A 24261-nucleotide genomic window follows, 5' to 3' on the forward strand; every position below is an offset into this window, starting at 1 on the left:
AAATATTTTGAGAAATATTTGTGTGTGTTTTTTTAGTATTGACGTTAATTTTGTCAATTTTATATGCGCACATTTTTATAAATGACAATTGTATTCGACCTTTTTAATAACGCTTGTTATTTGTAATAATGCATTTCTTATTAAAAAAAACTGTAAAACATTTGACTTTGGATACGCTCAAATAAATTAACAGCTCCGTGTTTTTTTTCACTTTTGGCGCGACTTTGTATTGTATAAGAGCGCTTGTTTATAGTGACGTCATTATTAATGACATTAAACGTTTAAACATGTCGTGTTTCAATATCATGTCGTTAAACGGGAAAAAAATGAAATAAATCAACATTTGATATAAATTATGGATAGGCTGACGCTGAGCCGGCGCCCGACATTGGGCGACAGGATGGATTGTCTACCCGCCGGTGATGGCTTGCCAATATGGTCTAAAATTCCACTCGATGCGAAGCTTCCAATAATGCAAAATCCAAAAGGCGCGGTTGTGTTATTCACCACAAAGCTCGGCGAACCGGTAAGGCGTTTTTATTATTAAAAGTACAGGTGATAAATATACAAAAAAAAACACATTTGTATTTATATTGTCTCTTTGACGGAATGAGAAAAAGCACAGAGTTTCAATTTCAATTCAATTTCTGCTTTTGTTTACGTTTAAGCCTTTATGTATTTTTTTATAACATCGAGTAGAACATGGATATCAATTGTTGTATGTTTACGCATAATTTTATTGCGAGTAAAACCTGGGCGTGTACCTTATCAATGTGCACATTTATATGCATTTTAAATGTATTCGTAAAGGTTATGTATTATTCACCGAAATAAAATACATGTGAACGACACAAACATTTATTATTCCATATGCGTGTCATTGTGATTAAGGCGATATGAAATGTATGCATTTATTGCATTTCAGAAACACCGGTGCAAGCAGGATTACGACTTCGACTTACGCGATCCGAACGGGAAGTACATCACAACAGAGTACCGGCCACTGCACGACCCGCACCTGAAGGCGCACTTCAGCACGCCCGTGATGAGGCGCCACCTGGTTCGCAAGGGATTCATCTCAGAGGACGGCAAAGTCTTGTGTTCTCTCAAGGAACTCAACCAGTACCGCCAGTATCTGAGGCACATATTTTTTCTTGAGATTGCTGAAGAGCGGAAACGCGAGGTACATGTATATTAGTAATAATTGCGTAACTGACCGGCCAGTCCGTGAAATTCGTTTAATACTCTTCATGTAATACACTAATGATAATCACTATAAACCCGAAATCAATACAGTCAAGTTACCATTACCGGATCATTACCCATAGCGGATCACTTTTAGATATTCAAGACTGCGTATCGCAATAAATAGTTGATATTTTAGACGATATTTTGCACACAGCATCGTCAAGGCCTATTCATTAAAACGCATTGATTGATTCGTAATTGGAGCTACTCTGTTTCAAACATTTCGGTATGTTTTGCTGACATGTACGACTTTGTTGACTTAAGACTCGTTTCCAAATCGAGGTTGAACATTATTTGCGGCCACGTGCTTAATACTTCCTGTTGGAAAGTAAGAAGTTTATGCATTAATTAAAAGGCCAATTAGTAGTCTTTATGCCTGCAAAAGTCCATTCAGTGTTGATTCATGTTAAAGATTTTGCAACACCTTAAATGAAATGAAGAATTAGGGCAATAACGGATCAAGCGTGATAATATGCGTATTGATAATATATTATATTCAAATATATGCAAATCTTATTGATTCTTACAATAAATCATCTCAATCTTAATGATGTATGTATGTTCCCTGTTCAATATCGATGATTAGATATGATTCAAACAATTTACATGGTTTATAAGATACCCACATCCTAAACTTCGATCTGCTTAGGATGTTCAACTGATAATTCACACAAAAGAACACCATGCGTAAAGTGTGGATACAAGATCACGTATAGAAAACAATTAATAACAAAACAATGAATATAATTTATAACTGGCAATGTAACTTGGTCATTGTAAACAACACATTTCATGTTTCGACACTTCAAATAGCGTGTTAGATGCCGGCTGAGTGGTTTCAGTCATGTGATCCCTTATGGCTACAACTGATCCGTTAATGCATTAATTCTGTGTCGAAAAAAGGGTATCACAAATACATTTTGCCTGTGTTTAAAAATAAGACTATGTGCTGAATCAGTAAGCAAATGTAATATTTAATCAAACTGGTGCAAAAGAAGTCTCAAAACGTGTATTGCTTTTCACCAGAACAACTGAATTACGCTACTGATCCGGTAATGGTATCTTGACTGTACATACATATATTGGAAATAGCCAAACAAACTCAATTTATCAATCAGAGTTTGTTCAACGGGCAATAACGTATTCCTATTTTAGTTGGAAAACAGGTTGAGATCCAACAATCGTACTCCGGAAACGGAAGTAGAGAGACAGGTTTCCCATGGAACGTTGGTTCGACGGCGCTTACAGCAGCAACGAGAGCGAGACCTCCACAGGTAAGAAACACCAGCAGACGTTCGAATATCTGTCATTAATTAACATGATCTTTTCTACAAAGTTGGGTACTCTAGCCATTAAGAGTATCAAATGTAGCACTGATTTGTAACGTATTTGGTCAACATATAGTGCTTGTGCTTTTCGTTAGAAGTGCAATTAAGTAGTTTCTTTCTTACATAAATTTTATTTTTCTTGTTATACCCCCGTAACGAATGGGTATACAATATTTGTCACGGGCATTTATTGGTCTGTACACACAATGCCCTCCGACGAAAAGCTTAAAAACCCTTCTATTTACTTTAATTCCCGTTCATAAAAACATGCTCAAATATTCACGGAAATAAAGTTACATAAAGTTGATTGCACATTGTGATTATATGAGTCATGTTCTTAGAAAACTGGGCTTAATGCATGTGCGTAAAGTGTCATCCCAGATTAGCCTGTGCAGTCCGCACAGGCTAATCAGGGACGACACTTTCCGCATAAACTTGATTTTCGGTAAGGAGGGACTTCATTGAAACTTAAATACCATAAAAGCGGAAACTGTCGTCCTTGATTAGCCTGTGTGGACTTCACAGGCTAATCTGGGATGACACTTTACGCACATGCATTAAGCCCAGTTTTCTCAGAACACGACACAATCCGTCATATATTATATACATATATTACATATACATATATTATAATCCGTCACAAGATCTGTATTTATATTCCCGATGAAACAAATACGTTTGTACAAATAATCTTGTTATCTACAAGATTGTATTTCGGAATGTTAACAACGTTGCTTTTCATAAGTCAATAGTTAAATGACGTCATAGTTTTGTGCTCCGGTTAACGTTCTGCCGTTCGACAAAGATCAAACTGAAAGTAAAACATGATTCGCACGCCAACGAATACAATCAGTTGCACCCCTTATTATTTAAAAAATTCATAATTTATACACATTTAAAGACGTTGTAGTTATAGCAATGCAAAAGCATTTTCCTGCATGTCATCGGTGTTTAAACTGCCGGAAAAAGTACGTCCATTTTATGTGTAATCGCCAACGACGTGCACGCATGTAGACTGTAGCCAAATATTAAATAATTTCAACTGGATAAGTCGAACATTTTTCACTTGTGTCTGTCAGATATATGTATATGCGGTATATTATTAACTGTATCGTTTAAAAGAAATTTCTATCCTTTTTGTTAAGAATTAACTTGTATTTTATGCCAAACATTTTCCAATTTTGTTTGCCAGATATTTTCACAATTATCATCATTACCTTACAAACGGGTAGATAGGACCTTTCACATAAGAAATAGCGTTAGACTGCGATGGGTGTTTTATTTTTTGTAAATTTTATTTAAACGTGACATCTATTCGTGTCAAAATGAAAAAATAACGTAACAAGATTCCGATAAGGAGTTCACCAATGAAAGTCTGCTGAAGTTAACAAGCATTCAATGTTTAACTGAAATCTTTTTTTGTAAACACGACACAATTTTGACTATTGTTATCGACCAAATGCAGTTATTAAGGCATATGTTCGCGACACAATAACGTCATTATAACATAAAATCTGACTTAAGTGTTAGTCCATTTTGTTAATATTGTTGTCGGTATAAAGTAAGGTTTCGTTACGTATAAAATAAGGTTTCGTTACAAAGATGTATTCAACATTATTATTATTATACTGTACTTCATAGAATTGTGCGTACAGCTGTGGTTCTCTTTTCATTTGGCCGACAAAGGTTAATATTTCGCGTAACTAAAAAAGTGCTGCAGCTAAAAACAAATATTGATATTAATCATAACTAGAACTTTCAATATCAACTTTGCATTGTGGCGCAGATTGTCTGACTGCAGCGGAATAATGTTCTTTTTTAGCAAAAAATAATTAATTGTTTGGAGTTTTGTCGTACTTAACTCAAAACATCTTGCTGCAAGAATGTCTTTACTTTACAAACACTTAAATAAACATGCAGACGTTTGCAACTGGGTAGTATAGTGCAAATTGACCGTCATAAGCAGAGTTGTGCAATCCTTTGAAAATTGAAAATAAGAGAGGCGTTTTTAAAAGTGTGTCTCGCGTTACGTCTTAACTTTAACATATATAGAGGATTTGTAGAAATCAGCAATGTACATGCCTTGTATACAAGAAAATTTCCTGTGTAATCTGTAAGTTCTTTCCTTCTTTTTTCCTTCAAACCAGTTTGAGTTCTCTAATATTTTGCTATGTTGTATGTCAGGTATTTCCCTGTGTTGTCTGTCAGATCTTTCCTTCTGTTGTCTGTCACATCTTTTCGTTTGTTTTCCGTCAGATCTCTCCACTGTGTTGTATGCCAAATCTAACCCTGTGTTGTTTGTCAAATCTTTTTCTATGTTTTCTGTCAGATCTTTTCTTGTATTGTATGTCATATATTTCCCAGTTTTGTCCCTTGGATTTGTCCCTTGACATTTGTAATCCGACAGGAACTTCCGTCTGTTATCTGCAAGATCTTTCTCTGTGTTTTCTGTATTATATTAATCCATGTTTTATATAAGATATGGTCTTATGTTATCTGTCATACACGACTTATGTTTTTGTGGGATATTTCCTATTTTATTAAAAAATAATGTATTTCCTTTGTCATATGTTACTGTTAATTTTTTTTGGTAATTCAGTTATTTCCCATGTTTTCTGTCACAAATGACCGTATATTTAAATGAGTTGTCAGATATTTACGTCCATTGTCAGAAAATCTTCCCATTTTTTTATTTGTCAGATAATCACCACATTTTGTTTTCACATATTTTCGTTATTTTATTTGTCAGATATGTACTTCCATTGTGAAACACCTGTCATGTATTTACATATGATATCCGATAATTCCAATTTGTTCTGTGCTAAATGTCAATCCGCTTTTATATGTTTTCTGTCGAATATTCTGAAATATATTTATCATAATGTAACACCTTTTGTCTGTAAAATATATGTATTGTTTTTCTTTGTCAGATATTCCCATCTCTTTCCCGACTGTTGTTTGTATCTGTTGTCTGTAATAAATCGATTCGTTGTTAATATTAATGATTAGTGATAACCGTGCAGGTTACGCCAGAGCATATCGGACAAGAATATTCAGTTGGAGCGCCGTCTGCAAGACATTAGAGAGGAGATGACGGAGAGAGAACGGCAGCTGAGAGAGGCCTCGGAACGCCGACATGCAATCGTCCGAAAAAACCAACAAGAGGTATTCGTCTTGTTGAGTTATGCTTTCAAACATTCTTTGCAAATTCCCTCCCCCGCGAGTGCTGGCCGATATCACGATCGTGCCGATATTACCGACAGTGTCCATACCCACCCAACCTGCGTATGTCTGCATCCATGTGTATTTCATTACCGTAAATTCGTAGTGTTGTACATGTTATTGAATCTCATCGATGTCAATCATTCCAGCAAACAAGCAGGAGCGTAATGTTGGCGAGACGTTGGCGTCACGAAGACTATCTGCGTCGCCGTCTTATTGAGGAACGGGAAACTCAAAAGAAAATGGCGGCTGAACTCAAGGTTTGTGGCCTACAGAAACATGCCATGGAATAATACCTCTAGTTAATGCCGTACATTTAATATAAATTTATTATCATTGATCACGCCATCACCACTCAATTTATACGAACTCAATGTATAAGGTGTGTTTTTTTCCATACGATTTTGCATAAAAATATTTAACAAATTACAGAACAGAGGGCCTAACGGTCAGAGGTCGCTCACCTGAGACATGTAGGAAAAAACAAGGATGTGTAGTTTTTGTTATGTTTGTGTATTAACTATGACTGCAATCTAGGTTTATTTTTACTTTGTAAGCCACATGGCAATGATATGAACCTATTTAGTAGAAGACAAACATACGATGTCGCTCACCAAATATTAAACACCTAACCATGTCGAACCTTAGACGATTTTTAAGAGTCATTTGCAATAAAAGTCTATATAAATCACGTTACCCATGTGTCGTGGTTTTTTACTTTATGGACATGATTTGATAAAACTTTATAGAGGAAATTCTATAAAAAGTCTATACAAATCATTTGACCACTGAGGCGTAACCAGTTTTGATTATCGTGAAATAATATGACCAAACTTAGCATAGATCCACTATCAGACGTGACATAACAAATAACAAAACTCTGGGCCTTGCGGTTTAAAGATTAAATTTTGTAAATAGTTCACTGTATACTATAAGCAAACCCAGGGGCACAATTCGAACAAAATTGGCTCAGGACCACCTCACACAATATTTGGCCAAGTTATTAACTACAAATGTATATAAGTCTATATAATTTTTGTAAATTATTTTGCAGATTCAGAGATTGTTTCATGTTTTACTATACACATGTAAGACAAAAATTTACATCCAAACATGGTTCTGAGTTGCAACCAAGAGGCATGATTTGAACAAACTGTATAGAGAACCACCATATGATGTTTCACGGCAAATGTAAAAGCCAATTTCCTTGTGGTTCCAAAAGATGATTATTTAAAGTTATTCACTGTATAAGTCCATATACATCATATAAACATTGGTGCGTTGCCAATTCTGCCCCAGTGGTATAATTTGAACAAACTTAATAGTAGACCATAAGAAGGTGTAACATACCAAATATTAACCCGTTTTGCTGTTTTCATTTTAAAAATCTATTTTAAGCTCCATTGACTTACATATGCATCGGGCCGGCGCGATTAAAAAAAAACTTGAAAAGATAATCAGCCAATGACCATAACTCTGAGATTTCATTAAAATCTGCAAAGACGTTCTGGATGGGATGTCAATAGAAGAAACCGGACGGACGTATGTGCGGACGGACGGACGACGGGCAACACGGTATCCTAAACATGCAATCTTCCAACATTTTGATCTCTCTCTCTCTCTCTCGAAGTTATCTTTGTATTTAGACTGCCCTAGCTAGGTACACATTACTTTGCTGGCTTGCAGTGTATGGCGAGGTGGAACACGCGCAAGGACGCCCAGAGTGCTATGCTAGCTCGGGAGACCAGCGTTTTGTACGCAGACGATGAGGAGCGTCTCAGAAAAATCGCCAAGCGTGAAGAGAGCGTGGCAAAACAACGAGATTTTCTCTACAGTAAGGGCTCGCACATTGCTTTCAACTCATGATATTTTTCCCAACATCGGCGCAGAAATTGTTCTGTTTCCAACATACCGACATTACGTTTATTAAATTCCAATGCAGCAATTACCCACAACTTACTGATGGTCGATTCAAATATTATTGTTATATATGATTGTACACCGGTTTATTTTCTATTTTTGTTGACATTTTAAGGTTAAGATTTGTAAAAAAAACAAAACACTCTTTATAAAATGACTTTATTTGTATACTATTTCAACCGCTGCTAGATCTAACATGATTTTAACTTGTTCATGCATGGACTACTGTTTACTCATATGGGAGGTAACCACTACGAGGAGCGAGAAACTTCTGTCAACATTCATTCACTAAAATGCTGGTTCACATGTGAAGTGTTATGCATGCGGTTTTTATTTCAGACCAATTAGATCAATCAAAGAAAACGGTACGCGAAGAAAAACAGAGGAAAGAGAAATTGTATTCTAAGCTTCTCAATGACCGAATATCTGTTATAGAGAGAAAGATGCAAGCCAAGCGACTAGGTAACACTTGTTTGGTTATTTAAGGAGCTAGTCTCAAATACCGCTTAAACATGACATGAACTAAATGATATAAAGTAAACTATTAAAAAAATAATTTAAATTTCATATCAATAAATATCCGTATTTTTAAGATGTAAGCCTTTAAAAAATACAACAATCTTTGAACAACCAATTTTAATTAAATATGCGCTTTAAATTTCCTTATCATTAGCTTTCATTACTTTAACTTTGAGTTGCAACAAATCATTCCGGTAAATGAGAAAAAATCGAGTTTTATTTTGCCAATAAAATTGCGATTCATTTAATCCCATATCAGTAGCATTAGAAAAATATCAAAATTGAAGGATGTGATTTGCAGTCACTGAATAGATCCTAATACGAGTGTAGCAAAATAGACACTGCAAGCAATGTACTTGTAATTTTAAGATAACGTTATGTTAAATGGTAGAATTACACGTTAAACAAGTTATTGCATGTCAATACGGTGCCGATTATAATGCGCTATAAGTGATGCATACACTGTATATTTTTGTACATTGCATGTTTTCAATACATACGGAATATTACGCTAGTCAATTGTCCCATGTGTTTGTATCAGTCGAGTGGCTTGTGTGATGACGTATCTCATGAGGGGCGGAGTGTGATACGAAATAGCGCAAGCCACGAGACTGATGCAAACACTTGTGACAATTGACTTGCGTAATATTTCTTTTATTATTTACAACTTTGAATCATTTAAGTTAAAAAATGAGTTTAAGCGTTCATAATTAACTAAGAATGCTCTTATAATTTTCTGCCTTTAAAGTTACGTCATTAAAAGTAGTCCGGCTAGTATGGTAATACGGGATTGGAAAAGTAGCGAGTAGCATAATACGGGAATTATTCCTGTGCAGTTGTATTTTACCGATTGATACGAATTGTATTTATGGGAACATAAAGCAGGTATATAATTAATTTTAAAATGTCTATATTGGCTTGAAAATCAATAATTTTTATAGTTATTGCTTTTGCAATTAGCAAAACATTTCTACTTAGCAAGACACAATATAATAAAGCCATGGCAAGTGGTCAATACCTAAATATCATATGATCAACACGTTTCAGGCAATTCCTATTCTGCAAACTATCAGTACCAATACAATTTACGCTATCAATACCATGAAGATGATCCGTACAACTCAGTCCCAATATTTAACAAACTGATCAACTGTTGATTTACAGTCCAAACCCGATGGCTGGAATTTCCGTTTGGCTCGAACTCTTCTTTAAGCACCGATTTTTATTGCTATGTATTCATTAAAATATCTGACGGATGGCTCGAATTCGCAAGAGTTTAATTATTAGATGGCTCGAATTGTGTTCACATGTCGCGGTCAAGATTTCCTCACACGTTCTTTTGTCAAAGGGTGGTAATCGCGTGATAGTCAAGATGGCAACGTCCATACCGAGACAGTTTTTTTCGCCGTTTTATACACTTCTACTTTTGTTTATTTTTTAAATGACGCTCACTCTCCAGCCATATCAGTCAACAATTATACTAGTAATTAATGGTATAAAACAGCGAAAAACACCTGTCTGGACATAAACGCCATCTTGACTACCTCGTGATTAGCCCTTCTGTTTGTTTGGTTCGAACTCGCTTCCAGTCACAAAAAGCTTTTACTGGATTAAGAGCGTTTGATCTAAAGAACATCTTAATTGATGTTACACCGATTGCAAAATCGTTAATTTATTCGAGTAAAAGATGACATTTTGTTTCTTAGTGCTGTTTCTTACATGTTCCCGTATATGTTTCGAAGAAAAAAGTGCTTATATAATTTACCATTACCTATATGCTATTTGTGTGAGCGTATATGCAACTGTTTTTAATTATTGATTTATAGGAATATTCAGTATGCATTTTGTTCTTATTAATTCAAAAACTGAAAGTAGGACGGAGTTTAGGCGGTAAGATTTCTTCTTCAACTGCAGATGAAAATCTATTTCAGATTCACGTTAGCAAAACAAAAGTATATTAAAAAAATGAGTTGGCTCGAAATCCGTATGGCTCGAACTTTTGTTGTCGGTCAACGCGAGTTTAAGCAATTAAGTTTCGACTGATATATGTTTTTTCAGGTCGGCGACGACGTACCCCCTATAGCCGACTCACGAGCACATGGAAGCTCGAAGATGTTCTAGAATCCTTTCAAGTTCCGCAAGGCGAGTACGCTAGTAGTCTGATCTGATTTGTCCTCCTGTTAAATCACATTACCTTAGACGTTAAATTATAAGTGAACCATTTTAACGATTGTTCTCGTTTTACAGCGGATAAAAAGCGTTCGTTCATGGAGATGCTTGACGCAGCCATAGATAGAGCAGTGGACATTGCAACTGACCACTCTGTACGTAATATTAATTCTGCTGAGCACTGAGTTGTATCATTTCGGTTTACTATAGTGAATATGTGATAGCAGTGCTATGTGTATCTGATGCAAACCTTCGTGATGTGAAATGCTTAAAATGGATTAATATTTCATATTAGATGAGCCGACATATACATAAAGTATGAATATGATAACTTAAGAAAAATATCAATTTCACAAAATAATTCAGAATCCTTTGACAGTGAATGGGATATTTTACTACCATTGTAGAACAAACTTAGTTTTTAAATTTAATTATTAGTGTAGTTCTTAGCAACTTTGTACAAATACTATTTTTAACTCTAAGAAGCAAATTGTTATCTTAAAAGAAATTATAGGTAGGACCTAAATGTCATAAATCACAATTCTTTGTACCTATTTTTCGTTTATCTATGCCTTTTTTATTCGAATATGCAAATTATATTTGCTTTGTACAATTAATACATACGGAATATTACGCTAGTCAATTGTTCCAAGAGTTTGTATCACTCGAGTGGCTTGTGTGATGACGTATCATACGAGAGGCGGAGCCTCGAGTGTGATGCGAAATAGCACAGCCACGAGAGTGATACAAACTCTTGGAACAATTGAATAGCGTAATATTCCTTTTAATATATACAACAACTAACGAAAACAGTTAACAATTGTATTGTTTACTTTAACAAAACTGACAAAACAATAACTAAAACGGTACGCCATAGTTTTTAAGACGCGTATGAATACAGTTTATGTAAATTAACGTGCACACATTCGAACCGGGAAAACACAGGTTTCCGACACGCTTACCTTAATGCCATCGTTAATCCAATGTTTATAACAATTAAGTTGACAACTTTAATCCGATGTTTATAACAAAAACGTTGAAACGATATGCACTTCCACTTCTATTCTTCCTTGTCTTTATCGAAACTAAGTTTAAACCACACTATTTTATTGTGTTCCTTTCGAAATAAACATTTAAGCATAATAAACACAATCTCCAAAATACGTTTCGAATTTGTTCGATATTTTAAACAAATGGTTTACTGTTAAAAACACCACGTCCGACATGTCCTTAATTTCCAGAGAGTTTATATAAAAATATTGTGTTTCGTCGAGAAATGACGTCACACGATGTACTACGTAATATATTTCGTAATATAAAATATTTATATTTTCGGTGCGCGGAATGTAACGTCATTAAATGGGTCGAAGTAGTCCGGCTAGTATGGTAATACGGAATTGAAAACAGCGAGTAGCGTAATACAGGATTTTTTATTTCAACGATTGATACAACCTGTATTTTGTTAAATGCATTAAACAGGTATATAATAAATATTTAAATATGTAAACATTCTGGAAAATGTATTTTGTACAGGTACCTTTTATTGATTTGTTATGCCTTTTTTTCATCTGAAGATGCGTATCATATTTTCTATTACAATTTATACATACTTCAATTATGTATACATACTGGAAAATGTATTTTTTTAGCTCGACTTTTCGAAGAAAAAAGAGAGCTATACTACTCGCCCCGGCGTCGGCGTCGCCATCGGCATCGCCGTTGGTTAAAGTTTTTTATTAAGTTAAATAATTTTAACACTATCAAAGATAATTAACTCAAACTTGGAATACTTCTTTATGGCAAAAGAACAATTGTGTAGGTCAAGGTGCATAATGCTGTCAGCATTATAATTTAAAGTAATGCCCCTTTTTATACTAAGAAAATTGAAAATTTGGTTAAGTTTTGTGTTTAGGTCCACTTTATTCCTAAAGTATCAAAGCTATTGCTTTCATGCTACTGACTATCATAAGGGGACTGTGCCGGCAAACTTATGTAACTCTGACTGACATTTTGACAGAATCATGCCCTTTTTATACTTAGAAAATTGAAAATTTGGTTAAGTTTTGTGTTTTGGTCTATTTTACTCCTAAAGTAGCATAGCTATTGCTTTCAGACTTTGAACACTCGCTAACTATCATAAGGGGACTGTACAGGACAAGTTGCATAACTTTGGTTGGCATTATGATGGAATTATGGCCCTTTTTTGACTTAGTAACTTTGAATATTTTGTTAACTTTTGTGTTTAAGATGCACTTTACTTCTAAAGTATCAAGGCTATTGCTTTCAAACTTCAATACTTTCTTACTATCATGAGGGTACTGTACCTGGCAAGTTGAATTTGACCTTGACCTTTGAATGACCTTGAATCTCAAGGTCGAATTTAGCTTTAATTGCTATAACTTCTTTATTTAGGATCACATTTGATTCATACTTTGACAAAGCAACACTTACCTGACATACCACAATAAAATCCACCCAAACCACTCCCTACGCCCCACCCCAGAATCCCCCCCCCCAAATTTTTTTCCCTTTTTTTTCTTATTTTTGAAATATCATCTAATAAATGACCATACATGTTTGAAAGACCGTCCAACCATCCCACCCAAGATATTGCTATCAAACTTGAAATATAATCTTATTAGTTTGTTTTATGTTTTTACAAATGTGCAAAATATACCTGAACTCAGAATCGTCTATAATGTACCACTTCTTTAAAACATAAGCGATCAATATGTTTCAATTATGGTCCTCTTCCATTTAGAATATGACTATATTACCTTGACATCATTGAATATTAACAATTTCTCCATGATGGCTTTCGTTATACTGTCAAGCACTCGTAAAGTCGAGCGCGCTGTCTTCTGACAGCTCTTGTTTACTTTAGTTCTTTATAAATACTATTTTATCGTTTTTGTCAAAAACAAAATAACATAAAACTCTCTGATATAAACCGCCTTTCTCTTAGTTTGCACTAAATGTGTAAACTTTAACTGTCTTTTGTCTTTTCCTTGTAATGATTTGTTATTGTAAACTCCTATAAAGACAAAACTACCTGTGATCTTGTTTATCAGCAAAAGTAAAATTTAAACCCTTAAGAATATAATATATAGAGGAAATGCATATGTTTTATTTTATTAAAAAAACTTGTATAATACATTTAGCATTAGCTTAAAATTATGTGTATTGTGTTAAAGTCTTTTTTTATATTGTATTGTAGATATTTTTCTACTTTATTATGATAATTGCTTGGTATGTCATTGTCTATAATTATATAGATAACTTATGTCGTTAGATGTGCTGCATATGTATTTCTACATGTATTTGTTACCAGTCTTGAGATAAAATGTGCTGGAAAAAAACTATTTCAGGATGTGATTGGTCTGGCGGAGGAGGCCCGCCGTATAGTGAGTGACGTAATATCTAAAGTCACAAACGTAAGTCAATGTTTTATTTAAAACTGTTTATTATTCTAAATATTTGAAGATTCTCTCGACTGTCGTTTTTCTGTGAATCCTACCGAAGCCCTTTACTTTGCATAATATATCTGAACAAATATATGACCTGTGTGATAAGAAAAGCAGTGGTTCTCATTCTTCTCAAACTTTGTAGGATATCTACCCCCATTATCTTCAGATGCTTTCTGAGGACGAGCGAGCCACCCGTCCTCAATTTGAAGGTAAACAATTACATGTTTACACACAAATATTGTTCGTGTGAGTTTGTATTTACATGTCTGTTTTTTACCGGATAAAAACGTTAAATTCTAAATTAACCATTTTAACGATACCTTGTTTTTTTTCAATTGAAAGCTGAGAAAAAAAGTTCGTTCATGGAGATGCTTAACGCAGTCATAGATGGAGCAGTTGACACTGTAACGGATCACTCTGTACGTAACCTTAACTCTGCTGAGTTCTATGTTAAGTTGTATCATTTCGGTTTACTGTGTTCAATATGTGATTATTAGCAGTACCTTGTGTATTTGGTGGTGTCCTTTGTGGTGTTAAATGCTCAAACATGGACTTAATATTTTAGGATACGATTGGTCTTGAAGAAGAGGCTCACCGTATAGTGAAAGACGTCATATCGAAAGTAAAAAATGTAAGTACATGGATGATGAGAACCTTTTTGTATTCTACATATAAGAAGAATCTCCCGACTGACAGTGTTCAATTGATCCTCTCCAAAGTCCTTTTCTTTGCATAACTCATCTAAATATATATATATATATATATAGTACATGTGTTTTAAAGAGAACAGTGGTTTTAATGCTTCTCAAATGTTCTTATTTTTAGGATATATACCCCCATTATCTACAAATGCTTGCGGCGGAGGAGAGAAGCATTCCCCATCAACAATTGGAAGGTAAACAATTATATGATTACACAAACAAACACTTTTTGCTTAAGAGTGCATTCTTGTCGTATGTGCTTTTCCCTGGGTATATGTACAGTCGTAAACAACGTAATACATAATCGATTTTTTATGGAAATATAAAAAAGAGTTTTGATACTACACTAAAACTGAAGTAAAGTCTAGTCATGCAAATAAGTGTGTTACCGTTATCATGCCCCCCCTTCGAAGAAGAGGGGTATATTGTTTTGCTGGACGTCGGTCGGTCTGTCGGTAGACCAGTTCGTTTCCGATCAATAACCTGTCAATGGATAGACCAATTTGCTTGACCCTTCATATGCGGATTGGCCTTGGACAGTAGATGACTCCTATTGAAATAAGGGTCACTTGGTCAAGGTCACTATCACAATAAGTGTGAAAATCGTTTACGTCAACAAATTGACTGATTGGCTTGGTACTTCACATGCGCATTTGCCTTGGATAGTAGATGACCCCTAATGTAATTTTTGTCGCTAGGTCAAAGGTCAAGGTCACTGTCTCAATACGTGTGAAAATTGTTTCTGATCAATAACTCGTCAACGGATTGACCGATTTGCTTGATACTTCACATGTGCATCGGCCTTGGACAGCGGATGACCCCTATTGAAATTGGGGTCACTAGGTCGAAGGTCAAGGTCAGTGTCACAAAAAGTTTATAATCGTTTTCGATCAAATATTCGTCAAGGAATTGACCGATTGGCTTGAAACTTCACATGTGCATTGATTTTGAACTGTAGATGACCCCTATAGAAATTGGGGTTATTAGGTCAAAGGTCAAGGTCACTGTTTCAATAAGTGTGAAAATCGTTTCTGATCAATTACTCGTCAACCGAATGACAGATTGACTTGATACTTTCCATGCCCATAGGCATTGAACAGCAGATCACTCCAATTGAAATTTGGGTCACTGTTTTAGGGGGCATATGTCTCCGACCGCGAAACTCTTTTTATAATTTTTTTGTCTATACAGATTTTCTTACAGCATCATAACTATTTTACAGCTTCAAAAAGCAGGTCAGTTCGATTCAGTAATGACGACAGTGATACATCACAAAGCTGCCCGTTGGTTACCATCCATAGTTCATCCGATGTATACAATGAAGTCCCTGCACAATACAAACCTGTAACCGACCATGTCCTGACGCCTTGCGCATCCGCACTTCAGATGGCAGCAGATGATGACGATGCCATCCCAGAGGCTTCTGACATAGAGAAAACTGCACCGATTACATTTGTCGAGACTTTTTTACTTCGACTTCTTGATGATTTGAATTCTGGACGATTAAGTGAGGAGGATATTGCAAAGTTAGCGTCATACTGTGTGGACCAGTTTGGGTCATCCAAGACAGCTGCTCAAGGAGAAGGGGTAACTTCATCGGTGGTCGAGTGTCAAACGGGTGAGACTTATGTCACAACCAGTTCTTCTTCTGTGATTGCAGCAAAAATGGTAGACTTTACTTTAGACAAAATTTTAACTCAGTTGTACTCTGGAAGTATAACACCAGACGAGTTGGCTTCTCTGACCGTATCCTTGATCGATCTCGTCACCGGTAGCCAATCACCAGATGACATGTCAAATGACTCGGAACTTGACGGGTATATCAAAGACACACTTCGGACTGCTACATCTTCTGCTCTGGACCCAAGGGAAGACTCGCCAGTTTGCGACGCTATTGTAGATGACTTCGTTTTGAAAACACTGAGCCATTTGATCCAAGATTTAGAGAACGATTCACTTACAAAAGAGCAAATTAAACTGATAGCAAAATCTATTAAAGATGGTCAGCAAGACGTGCCGGCTAAGGATGAGCAAAGTGATATACACAACTTTTTGCAAAATATGTTGCACCAACTAGAACTTGGGACTATGGATTTTCAGTCCCTGTACCAGATTGTGTTTGCTATTGTGTACACATACAAACAAATTAAGGAACCACAATCTGATGGGTTTGAAAATAGAGTTACTTCGTTACTGCGGGAGTTACTTCAAACAGTTGAACAGCAGGTCGACAGCGGAATGATCGAGGATATCGATATAAGCATTGTTCGGGAGGCAAACAATCGAATGACCAACTCGTCGCTGGATATGGATCAGATACAGGAGATCTCAACAAGCATCGTGAACCTTTGTGAAGTAGATATTCCAGTTGCATTGCATTCAGCAGCATCAACGGTGGAAACGGTTCTTTCTCAAACAAAAGAAAAGCTCCAAAATAATGAAATTGACAATGACTTTCACCACAACGTACAAAATGTTGCGGAAGCTGTTATATCGGCTATCAGCAGAAAATCCCCAGATTTAAAAGATGTATTTATACAAGTTTTGGAAAAAATACATTCGTTCGTTGACGAAGAAGGCGGTGTTGGTGAATTCTCAACTTCCGATATAGATTTGGTGATCAGTCAACTAAAGAAAAACGAGATACTGAATGACCAGATTTTAGAGATAGCTCGTGCTGTTGTTATCGCTCTGAATCATCCCATCAAATCTGAATCATCACAAGAAGCTTCAATGACCGTTAAGGAATCTTTGCGAGAGATTTTGAGGGAAATTCAAGACGGAATAATACAATCTTCCTGTTTGTCAGATGTCATTCACGCGATTCAGGAATGTTGCAATGCAGCAAAATCACACGATATGCATTATTCGGACTTCCTCCAAAAATTAGCTTCGTTTCTTCGGAGAGTACTAGACAAATTAACATACCAAATACTGACAGGTACAATAAATGATACTGCCTTCGAGAATCTTACTCGGAAAAGCTCTAGCAGTTTTATTCGTGTTGATGCGCATTTACCCCCACTCGAAAAATCCAAGCATGTGAAAGAAAGTCTTACAACACATTCGAAGCACATTCTGGTCTCTCTCCAGCAGCTTATCGATAGAATAGACAGTGGTGACGTCCGCATGGATGAATGCAATTCGATTGGTAAATATCTTATACAGTGCGGAAGCAAGTTGACTCAAAAAGCCAGTTACAAATCATCTAGTACTGATGTGGTTGCAAACGACGTAGTCGAGGAAGTAATCCAAACTTTACAACTTGAAATAGAAAGTGGAACAATCAAAGGGGACTCGCTTTTAGAGATGACAAGCGCTATTCTTTCGACTTCAACATCTGAATCAGCGGTCAATAGTGTCGACACAACATTTACAAGAAAAAATATTCAAAGACGAAGTCAAAACTACCAAGCTTCAAAAGGTGATTCTTGTCCGACTTTAACGTCTAGATCCGCATCTACTATTGCTTCTCAACTAGTGTCGGAAGTAATTGATATCATACGCAGAGATTTAATGCAGCGAGGGGTACCAAATAGCATCTTGCCTTCGATAGCGTCCTCGGTTGTAACTCTGTTAGTTGGATCCCAAAGAGCCGATGCATTTACCGAATTGGACAAATACCGACCAATTATTAACAACATAATCGACTGTCTAAAGACAGAAAAACTGGAAGAAAAGTGTGTTTGTGAAATATTTGCAGTGATTCTTGAAAATTACAAGACGATTTTTGCTGATTCGGAAGAAAATACATATGAACAAAAGGACGAACTTTGCGAAGAAGATGCCGTTCTTGTACACACGCTAGTCAACGAAACTCTAAGCAATATAGAAAGGAGACTAGCTAAAGGTCAACTTACAAAGGCATCGTTATCTGCTCCATCTATCTCGCATTCGGGAAATACGTCTCTGGTAGCATCGGACCTTGTTAGTGCATGTCTCAATCAAATCAGACACGACTTAACACACGTGACGGTAAAAAGCATAAGCCCCAAACCCGTAGCGGATTTTATTATCGACATTATAACAAACCTTCAGATGCAATTAGAACAAGGACTGGTATCAAGTTTGTCAATGGCGCTCTTCTATCAAGCTGTCTCAAACGACCGTTCCGACCTTCATACTCTAGAAACCAATGCTTCTCATAAATTACAAACCGTTGTCAGTGACATTAAAATGAAAGGCCAAGGGTCTGTGTATGTTAAAAATATCGTTAACACATATCTTTCACGAAATTATCAAGATGTTATTTCGACCGATCCTCTAAAAGCGATAGAATCGATATTGATGAGCGTAAGTTCTGATATTCTGGTACGTTTTGTTAGGTCTACGCTTCAAAGTATACTGTTGGAGATTCAGGGCGATGAAATGCGTTTTTGTGAGAAACTTCCATCAACAATTGTATTACGATCAGCTTCTTCCATGATAGCCGAATCAGCTGTCAAAGAAGTAATTAGTCGTGTTCAAGAGGAGATGTCATCGTTCGTCGAACGTATGCAGCCAAAAGTAAGCAAACGCGATTTAGAGAGAACAGCCAGTCGCTTAGTAGGCGAGTTAAAGCCCTCTAGTCCTCACAGTATGGGTAGTTTCCATTCAGCGAAGTCGTGTGAACTCGAAGATATTGTTCTTGAAACGCTCCACAACATCGTCTCTAATCTGCGTCTTGAGCAATCTATTAAACAATCTAACAGCAAGATCACAACAAAGGACTCGTACACAACACAAGAGATTAACGACTTTGTGTTGGATGTATTGCAGAATATAGTTGCCGATCAACAAGACAAGCGTTCGCAGATAGATCTTGAAATCCAAGCAAAGGATAGCTTTTCTCAGTCTCGCATAGATTCTAATGATAGCAAAGACGCCATAACTTACGTAAACCAAATGCTACACACCGTCCTCGAACAGATGTACACGGAATACCGAGCACGAAATGTTAGTGACCCGGAAAGCGGTCTTCTAGAGGTGAAAATAATTGAAACGATTCAGAGATCACTTTCTATTGATTCTGAAAGACAACTGCAAGATGAACTGCATGATTATCAGCGTGATGACGTAAGAAGACTGCTCATACAGTGCATGTCTAAAACCATATCGTATATCAAAGATGGTAAATTTTCAATCCAGGATCTGGCAGCCATGTATGTGACATGTAATCGCGCTCTAGGTCATGAATGCACGTTTGGTACGGACGATATAACCGAAGAGATGGTTGTGCATATGTTAGAGAAAGTAAGGATAAAGTTGTCAACATTGTCGTTGAATGACAAAATACTTGACGAATTATCCATACAAGTGGCCATCTTAGGTATGGAATCTTCGCTGACGAAAGAAACACGAAGCGATTCGTCTATTGCGTCATCTCAAATACAGGAAATAGTTCAGGACGTCCTTAGTCAGATTACCGAGCAGCTAAAAGCAGAGACTACGCATGCAGATTTCGAAAAGTCGGAAAAAGATTTGTCTATTGCGTCATCACAAAGAAAGGAAATTGTTCAGGACGTCCTCAGTCAGATAACTGAGCAGCTAAAAACAGCCACGGTAAATGTCAACGTCAGACTGTCGGAAAACGATTTATCAATGGCGTCATCTCAAATACAGACAATTGTTCAGGACGTCATCAGTCAAATAACGGAGCAGCTAAAAACAGATACTGTAAAAGTCGATGTCGAAAAGTTGGAAAACGAGTTGGCTATTGCCTCATCCCAAATACAAACAATTGTCCAGGGCGTCCTCAGTCAGGTCAGTGAGCAGCTTAATAGAGACACTGTAAATATCGATGTGAGACGGTCGGAAAACGATTTATCTATTCCATCATTCCAAATACAGACACTTGTTAATGGCGTCCTCGGTCAGATAACAGAGCAGCTTAAAACAGACACTTCAAATGTAGATGTCGGAAACTCGGAACACGATTTGTCTATTGCGTCATCGCAAATACAGACCATTGTTCAAGACGTCCTCAGTCAGATAACTGAGCAGCTTAAAACAGACACTGTAAATGTAGATATCGGAGGGTCGGAAAACGATTTATCTGTTACGTCATCTCAAATTCAGACAATGGTTGAGGGCGTCCTCAGTCAGATAACTGAGCAACTTAAAACAGACACTATACATGTCGATTTTGGAAAGTTGGAAAATAGTTTGTCTATTGTGTCTTCTCAAATGCAAGCAACTGTTAAGGTCGTCTTAAGCCAGATAACTGAGAAGTTTAAAACGGACATTAGTAATGAAGATATCGCACAGTCGGAACACGATTCGACTATTGCGTCATCTCAAGTAAACGAAATTGTTCAGGACGTCCTCAGTCAGATAACTGAACAGCTTAAAACAGACTCTTCAATTGTCGGACAGTCGGAAAACGAATCGTCTATTTCGTCATCCCAAATAAAGGGAATGGTTCAGGAAGTCCTCAGTAAGATAACTGAGCAGATAAAAACAGAATATACAAATGTCAATGTCGGAAAGTCCGAAAATCATTTGTCAATTGCATCATCCCAAATACAGACAATTGTTGAAGACGTCCTAAGTCAGATAACTGAGCAGCTGGAAAAAGACACAGTAAATATCGATGTCGGACAGCCGCAAAACGCATTGTCTATTTCGTCATCTCAAATGCAGACAATTGTTCATGGCGTCAACAGTCAGATAAATGAGCATCTTAAAACGGACATTTCAAGTGCAGATGTCGTACACTCGGAATACGATTCATCTATTGCTTCATCACAATTACATGAACTTGTTCAAGATGTCCTCATTAAGATAACTGAGCAGCTTAAAAGAGACACTAAAAATGTCGATGTCGGAGAATCTGCAAACGATTTGTCTATTTCGTCATCACAATTACATGAAATCGTTCAGGATGTCCTCTGTAAGATAACTGAGCAGCTTAAAAAAGACACTACAAATGTCGATGTCGGACAATCTGAAAACGATTCGTCTATTTCGTCATCACAATTACATGAAATTGTTAACGAAGTCCTAAGTAAGTTAACTGAGCAACTTAAAACTGACACTACAAATGTCGATGTCGGTAAGTCCGAACATGATTCGTCTAGTACGTCATCTCAAATAAAGGAAATTGTCCAGGAAGTCCTCATTAAGATAACTGAGCAACTGAAAACAGAAACTACAAATTTCGATGTAAAACAGTCCGGAAACAATTCGTCAAGTGCTTCATCTCCAATACAGGAAAGTGTTCATGAAGACCTCAGTAAGAAAACTGAGCAGATAAAAACAGAATATACAAATGTCAATGTCGGAAAGTCCGAAAAACATTTGGCAATTGCATCATCCCAAATACAGACAAATGTTGAAGACGTCCTAAGTCAGATAACTGAGCAGCTGGAAAAAGACACAGTAAATATCGATGTCGGACAGCCGCAAAACGCATTGTCTATTTCGTCATCTCAAATGCAGACAATTGTTCATGGCGTCAACAGTCAGATAAATGAGCATCTTAAAACGGACATTTCAAGTGCAGATGTCGGACACTCGGAATACGATTCATCTATTGCTTCATCACAATTACATGAACTTGTTCAAGATGTCCTCATTAAGATAACTGAGCAGCTTAAAAGAGACACTAAAAATGTCGATGTCGGAGAATCTGCAAACGATTTGTCTATTTCGTCATCACAATTACATGAAATCGTTCAGGATGTCCTCTGTAAGATAACTGAGCAGCTTAAAAAAGACACTACAAATGTCGATGTCGGACAATCTGAAAACGATTCGTCTATTTCGTCATCACAATTACATGAAATTGTTAACGAAGTCCTAAGTAAGTTAACTGAGCAACTTAAAACTGACACTACAAATGTCGATGTCGGTAAGTCCGAACATGATTCGTCTAGTACGTCATCTCAAATAAAGGAAATTGTCCAGGAAGTCCTCATTAAGATAACTGAGCAACTGAAAACAGAAACTACAAATTTCGATGTAAGACAGTCCGGAAACAATTCGTCAAGTGCTTCATCTCCAATACAGGAAAGTGTTCATGAAGACCTCAGTAAGAAAACTAAGCAGCTTAAAACAGACACCACCAACGTCGATGTCGGACGGTCCAAAAACAATGTTAATAAAAATGATAATCGACGGAGGTCTGTGTCGTCTGTTGACAGTCAAAACACGCTTTCCACGCGCAATTCGAATAAAAACGAACAGTTGGTCAACAAGAGAAGTGCAGACAAAACAGGAATCGTACCCAAAATACAAAAGGCTGAAACTGAAACAAAAACTTCGATACGAAGTACGAATAAATGGCTAAAGAAGCGTTGTAATGAACCCAGGCCAATGCTCTCAAGACAGCAGTCTCGTCAAGAGACCTCAACAGTAACAGGCGGACTTTACTCCGGCGTCCAGTGTCAGTCGGCTGCCGCTGCGTACGGAAACAGAAAACAGTCGACTTTAAACAAATTTCGTACCGAGCAACAGGCTTTAAATCGTTTGAAAAGACCACAAAACAAACATGCCATCGACAGTAAGACTACCGGGTTACAAGCTAGAAGGAATGATCGGAAATCGGCGGTGAAAGGCATCTCGTGTGATCAAATCACAGTACAGAAAAGCGAGGACACCACTTCAATCTATTTAAACCGGCCTCTAGAGCTTAGATCGCTTTGCGGATCACACACGGCCGAAATTCACTTTCGGGAGCCAACATGCGCCAATGAGAACAGATCAGCGTTCAGTTGATTTAAGCAAACGCGAACAATACAGATAATTCATAAAGAAATGCATACAATAGAGATGCACTATTAAAAAATTATAAGTATCCATGTATAATATATTTGATAAGGAATATGTGTATGTTTGTAATTTAATAATTTATTAAATAAATTGAACACCAATGACCTTATAATGAAAATGTTTATAGAATAACAGAAATATGTAACTTTATGGCAATCTCCAATTTTTATTGAATACATTTATTGAAGTGATAATTGTTTTATAGTGTTTAGCTAATATAGAATGATTTATTAAAATAAAATTTGAATCTAGCCGTCCGATGCGATATGATATTGAATCTATATTTATTACGTTTAGAAGATCTTTTTAGCCGTGCGAAAAGTATAGTTTCTGATAATTCAATCTTTGAGAGCTTTAGTAAAATGAATATTTTATCGCATACGAGCAGCAAGAACGATGATGGGATTTCACAAATACCATGGAAGGTTTTTACAATGCATCTTACGATAACATCTATTCTTAAACTGCGAACTGGCCAAAATCAGTAGCCGACACGTGTGTTATTTTTGTCGAACTGGCAAACTATATTACATGTTTACACCTTAAATATCCCCTTCATAAATTAGGCACACACATTGTTATGAGTCGGACAAACTGGCCATTTTCCGAACCAAAGGATATTCGTCATTTACACATATCGATGCAAATATTTAAAAACGTATACATTATAGCAATTGATTATTGCCTCATACCACAGGCAGCAGTATCATAAGTTTGCCCCCCCCCCCGGCACCCTAACCCTCCCACCCCCGAGCTTACCCCAGGGTTTCCAGATTGTTAAATGTACACCTATTGTGTATAGTTTGACTTTTCAACAACGAATATTGACAAAAATTCATAGTTTGAAAAAATAACCCTCGTATAGGTATTATATATACACAAGGTATGAAACGCACTATATGCCTATTGCTGAAAGATTGTGGAAAACTTGGCGTG

The 24261-nt window shown here is 36.5% G+C and overlaps 1 protein-coding gene across 2 annotated transcripts; it reads left to right on the forward strand.

Moving 5' to 3' along the window:
• The first annotated feature begins 257 nt into the window (after positions 1 to 257).
• LOC127838469 (uncharacterized) lies at positions 258 to 23519 on the forward strand. Of its 2 annotated transcripts, XM_052366265.1 has the most exons (16): positions 258 to 526; positions 926 to 1183; positions 2404 to 2522; positions 5600 to 5741; positions 5948 to 6058; positions 7485 to 7632; positions 8058 to 8180; positions 10296 to 10379; positions 10485 to 10561; positions 13775 to 13840; positions 14016 to 14082; positions 14216 to 14292; positions 14439 to 14504; positions 14699 to 14768; positions 15797 to 21783; positions 22582 to 23519. In XM_052366265.1, the coding sequence occupies exons 1-16, from the start codon at positions 356 to 358 to the stop codon at positions 23269 to 23271; spliced, it is 8256 nt and encodes a 2751-aa protein (XP_052222225.1). In that variant the 5' UTR covers positions 258 to 355; the 3' UTR covers positions 23272 to 23519. The 2 variants fall into 2 exon arrangements, with proteins under 2 accessions (XP_052222225.1, XP_052222217.1); XM_052366257.1 differs by having other exon boundaries at positions 15797 to 23519.
• The last annotated feature ends 742 nt before the right edge of the window (positions 23520 to 24261 follow it).

This window comes from Dreissena polymorpha, chromosome 1 (genome assembly GCF_020536995.1).
Source record: "Dreissena polymorpha isolate Duluth1 chromosome 1, UMN_Dpol_1.0, whole genome shotgun sequence".
Taxonomy (NCBI): Eukaryota; Metazoa; Mollusca; class Bivalvia; order Myida; family Dreissenidae; genus Dreissena; species Dreissena polymorpha.